This window comes from Lucilia sericata, unplaced genomic scaffold, assembly GCF_015586225.1.
Source record: "Lucilia sericata isolate MDLA Ls3-8-SP2 unplaced genomic scaffold, ASM1558622v1 Contig000527F_arrow, whole genome shotgun sequence".
Taxonomy (NCBI): domain Eukaryota; kingdom Metazoa; phylum Arthropoda; class Insecta; order Diptera; family Calliphoridae; genus Lucilia; species Lucilia sericata.
The window spans coordinates 87,124-93,123 of record NW_023994539.1 but is presented as its reverse complement, the minus strand read 5'-3'; the positions used below and the strand labels follow the sequence as shown (position 1 = coordinate 93,123).

The 6,000-nt window shown below is 27.6% G+C and overlaps 2 protein-coding genes across 3 annotated transcripts in view; both read right to left on the bottom strand.

The window, feature by feature from the left end:
- On the bottom strand, positions 1–1,788 carry LOC119605858. Its single transcript, XM_037959185.1, has 3 exons — positions 1,698–1,788; positions 179–1,522; positions 1–107 (listed from the first exon to the last, which is right to left on the bottom strand). Exons 1-3 carry the CDS (start codon positions 1,786–1,788, stop codon positions 1–3), a joined length of 1,542 nt encoding a protein of 513 aa, XP_037815113.1.
- Positions 1,789–4,811: 3,023 nt separating this feature from the next.
- Positions 4,812–6,000, bottom strand: part of LOC119605855 (nucleolar protein dao-5) — a 47,483-nt gene continuing 46,294 nt past the window's right edge. For both annotated transcript variants that reach the window (XM_037959178.1, XM_037959179.1), the window contains exon 12: positions 4,812–5,158. The gene's annotated coding sequence lies outside the window, so the exon portion shown is untranslated. The remainder of the gene's footprint in view (positions 5,159–6,000) is intronic.

Genomic DNA, 6,000 nt, shown 5'->3' with positions numbered 1-6,000 from the left:
TTATTGAACTATAAAATATGGTTTCAAATTAGTTATTTCTAACGTTTTGATAAGATCACATATTTGATCCATAGTTTTCTCACAACGATTCCGAATAGAATTACAATCTAAAAAATAAATATAGAAATAATTATTTAAACAGTATTGTCTTAATAAATTATTCATATTTATTATTTACCTATAGAAACACCGCAAACGTTAATATTTTTAAAACGTTTTGGAAATTGTTCATGACTCACGATTTCTGCTATTGACTTCGCATATTCGATGTGACATGCAAACGATAATTGTGTATTCATACTTAAGAAATCGAACAAAAAGTCTATTATGAAACCCTTTAAAAGTTTAAACAACCGTAGATATTGAAGATTTGTGTTAAAAGCTTTCATTTCACTTAAAACAACAAAAGCTTGGTCATAGGAATAAACAATATTCCAAAATGATAATTTATATAAATTTTCAAGTTTTAGCAATAGCAGCAAATCAGATATAGCAATACTGCTATGAGTTAGTATGATCTCTTGCAAATATTTCAATTTGAAACAATCTTCAGCTATCAACTTGCCTGTATTTGTACTAAGAACTTTTATATTTTGGGCAAACTTAGAAACTTTCAAGTTATCAGCATCACTATAATGAAATTCTGTTAAGTTCAAGAGATTTGCTTCATTAAGCTCTAATAACTTTATAATAACATTGTTGTCATATAAATCTATATCGACTTTTTGCAATGTTTGAGAAATAGAAAAATTTTCAAAATTTCCTTCATATTTGGTACGATAGGATTTAAAACATTTTAAATGCATTTCACTTAATATAGTTTTCAAATTTGAATACTTTAATCCTTCGCAATCATCTATATAAAGTTCAGTTAATGTATTCAAGGCTATGAAATCATTTGTAATGAATCTTCGTAAGTGTAGATGTGTTAAACTTTTACAAGATTTCGATAAATCATAAAAGAATTTTTTAGTAATGGAAATTTTGTTTGGTACGGAAATAGAGCCTAGACTTAAATGGCAAAGATTTTCCAAGTGTGTCAAGAAATTTATTTGAAAATATAAGAAATCGGAATAGGCTTTAAAATTTGGCAAATCCAGTTCTTTGTAATATTTGAAATTACTTAAATTTAAATCGTTCTTCTTCAAATCTTCAAAACCTCCATCATTAGCCGTGAATTGCTGCAACTTTAGTTGTTTAACAATATCTTTAAGACATGCAAAATTGTAATGGCAGTTATATACACAAAGATTGTTCAAATTCTGCATAGCATTGAGAATTTGTTTATCTATATTAAGTCCAATTTCCGAAAATCTACCTTTTTGTCTAAGACAATTATTTAGTAACAATGTATCGATGTTTGGACAGTTCTCCGCCACTTGTTGCAAATCAGTATTTTCCAATTTTATATTCCGACAATGTAGTTCAGTAAGATTTGGGAATTTAAGCCCAAAAGTTAAAACATTCCATATACTCTCATCGGAATCTCGGTTTGCAATTAATTGTAATTTGTAGATTTTTACTAGTCAAAATTAGACTCTTTCTTCGCCATATATCAGGGTCAAAATAATCCTTATAATCGTATTTGAATACTTGTCTTTTATCCGTTACTACAAATGTTGTTCCATTAATAAGAATTTGTATTTCTTGGCAGTTAATTTTCCACAAATAATTCACTATAGAATTTCTCAATTCACCGGAAACTTGGGCTAATTGTAATTGTTGTTCGAAATTTAAGAATTTACACATATAAGTGACTAAATCAATGTTGGTAAAAAATTTTTCCATTGTTGTTGAAAGATCTGTTGCGAAGTAGATAATTTCTTAAACTGACTCAATGTAAATTATTAATATGACGATATCGGATGGTGATTATACCGATAAACTCGTTCTTTCCCCTTTTGCAAACCACATCATTTCTTTAATTTGTATTTTTATACCCTACAGCACTATAGTAGTAATAGTAGTTTTTAACAACTAATAAACTTGGTTCTACACTTTAAAGTATACTAATCGGCTCAGTATCGCTTTTTAAGTTGATTTAGCTATGTCTGTCTGCCAGTGTGTCCATGTTAACCTTTTACACACACTACGCTTCCTTGTCAAAGACGAAATCTATTGAAAATGATATTAAAAATCCCCCCTGAATAGAGCTTTTGAGCTTATAATTATATATAATGATCGGAACAATATAGTTTCATTTAAGTCTTAATAAATTGACCCTAGCCCTCAAAGAAAGTCCCCTTTAGAAAGTGATTTGAAGGTCAAAATTCACTTATAAACACTAATATTGCATTGAAATTCTGCCATACATACATACATACATACATACATACATACATACATACATACATACATACATACATACATACATACATACATACATACATACATACATACATACATACATACATACATACATACATACATACATACATACATACATACATACATACATACATACATACATACATACATACATACATACATACATACATACATACATACATACATACATACATACATACATACATACATACATACATACATACATACATACATACATACATACATACATACATACATACATACATACATACATACATACATACATACATACATACATACATACATACATACATACATACATACATACATACATACATACATACATACATACATACATACATACATACATACATACATACATACATACATACATACATACATACATACATACATACATACATACATACATACATACATACATACATACATACATACATACATACATACATACATACATACATACATACATACATACATACATACATACATACATACATACATACATACATACATACATACATACATACATACATACATACATACATACATACATACATACATACATACATACATACATACATACATACATACATACATACATACATACATACATACATACATACATACATACATACATACATACATACATACATACATACATACATACATACATACATACATACATACATACATACATACATACATACATACATACATACATACATACATACATACATACATACATACATACATACATACATACATACATACATACATACATACATACATACATACATACATACATACATACATACATACATACATACATACATTACATACATACATACATACATCATCATACATACATACATACATACATACATACATACATACATACATACTACATACATACATACATACACATACATACATACATACATACATACATACATACATACATACATACATACATACATACATACATACATACATACATACATATACATACATACTACATACATACATACATACATACATACATACTACATACATACATACATACATACATACATACATACATACATACATACATACATACATACATACATACATACATACATACATACTACATACATACATACATACATACATACATACATACATACATACATACATACATACATACATACATACATACATACATACATACATACATACATACATACATACATACATACATACATACATACATACATACATACATACATACATACATACATACATACATACATACATACATCATACATACATACATACATACATACATACGTATGTACGTACGTATATCTGAGATAATATAACAGTTAGAGTCCTCAAAATTTGTCGGAGCCACTTTAGAGTCAATATGATTATTTAGGATAAAAAGTATACGGACTAGCAGCAGAGGGCGTGGCACCTCACATATAAATTAAATTCACAAATGCGTTTATCTTGGAAACTATTACAACTAGAATCTTAAAATTTTGCACAAAGAACTTTAACATCCATATAAAAATTTTGGGTTACAAATTGGCGGACTATCAATGTGGGGAGAAGTACCTCCCATACGAATTAATTACAAAAATTCATTTATATGGGAAACTAATAGAGCTAAATTTTTCAAATTTTGCTCGAGCATCAGAACATTTCTGGAGGGGCTTGGAATCTCCATATGAATTAAATAGAAAAATTCGTATACCTGAGAAACTATTAGGGCTAGAATCTTCAAATTTTACATTAAGAACTTTGACATTCATCTGAACATTTAATAATGGGCGGACTTTCAATGGGGTGTTTGCAACCTCCCATATGAATTAAATACAAATTAAATGCAAATAAAATCAGATAAATTTTTTTGTTTTTTGTTTGTATTGTATTTTATTTTCATTTCCTTTTTTTTGCTTTATATTTTTTAATTTAAATATACATTGCATTTCAAGTCTTCTAATTAAGAGTGATACATTTGTTTTCATTATTTCTTTCTCTTTTTTCTTACAATATTATTTCAAAACAAAACAGACAGTAACTCTGCCTGTTTATCTAAATGCGAACAAATATTTCTTTCTCATTTTATATTGAAAACATTAACAATTTTTCGAATTTATTTCTTGTTTTCAATATAAAACTAGAAAATACTTCTTCGTTCGCATTTAGATACTATTTCTAGTTAATTCAAAATACTATTTCTAGTAGCATAAAATTTAAAAAAAAAAAAAAACAATTTTGTAAAATTTTATAGTTATAATTAAAGTATTTGTTTGTTAATATTTTCTTGGAAAAATATGAAAGTTTTTCGGGTTAATTTTGTTTAAATAATATAATTTACGAAAAAGAAAAAAAAAAAAAAACAAAATTAAAAAAATAAAGAAAAAATAAAATAATAATAAAAAATAAATCATTAACTTGTTTTGTCATCACAAAGATAATTATTTTCATTTTTTATTTGTTTATAAGACAAATATAATTATGTCCTTTTTGTCATTTACTATCACGAAAAATTGAGTATTTGTTTTTTATGTAAAATTAAAAGAGATTAATAAACTTAATTTAAAAAATACTACAATTAATAAAAAACAACTAAATGTATGATGATTGAGCACACTACGTTTAATTTATGATAAATTCTTTGCTGCAATTTATTAAGGAATTTTTCTTTTTTAAGTTTTTTTTTGCGTCCTGTACACCAAGTGATTTAAGAAAGCAGCAAGTTTAGTTATATATTTGTTGTTTTTTTTTTCATTGCAGGTTTATTTACAGTTGGGAAGGAGATCTGAAATTCGAAATTAAAGGTGAGTTTTTGAACAAGTCTTTTAATAAATAAGACTTTTTTAATTTTCTAGTTCAGTTTTAGTTCTAGTTCAGTTCTAGTTCAGTTCTAGTTCAGTTCTAGTTCAGTTCTAGTTCAGTTCTAGTTCAGTTCTAGTTCAGTTCTAGTTCAGTTCTAGTTCAGTTCTAGTTCAGTTCTAGTTCAGTTCTAGTTCAGTTCTAGTTCAGTTCTAGTTCAGTTCTAGTTCAGTTCTAGTTCAGTTCTAGTTCAGTTCTAGTTCAGTTCTAGTTCAGTTCTAGTTCAGTTCTAGTTCAGTTCTAGTTCAGTTCTAGTTCAGTTCTAGTTCAGTTCTAGTTCAGTTCTAGTTCAGTTCTAGTTCAGTTCTAGTTCAGTTCTAGTTCAGTTCTAGTTCAGTTCTAGTTCAGTTCTAGTTCAGTTCTAGTTCAGTTCGAGTTCAATTCTAGTTCAGTTCTAGTTCAGTTCTAGTTCAGTTCTAGTTCAGTTCTAGTTCAGTTCTAGTTCAGTTCTAGTTCAGTTCTAGTTCAGTTCTAGTTCAGTTCTAGTTCAGTTCTAGTTCAGTTCTAGTTCAGTTCTAGTTCAGTTCTAGTTCAGTTCTAGTTCAGTTCTAGTTCAGTTCTAGTTCAGTTCTAGTTCAGTTCTAGTTCAGTTCTAGTTCAGTTCTAGTTCAGTTCTAGTTCTAGTTCAGTTCTAGTTCAGTTCTAGTTCAGTTCTAGTTCAGTTCTAGTTCAGTTCTAGTTCAGTTCTAGTTCAGTTCTAGTTCAGTTCTAGTTCAGTTCTAGTTCAGTTCTAGTTCAGTTCGAGTTCAATTCTAGTTCAGTTCTAGT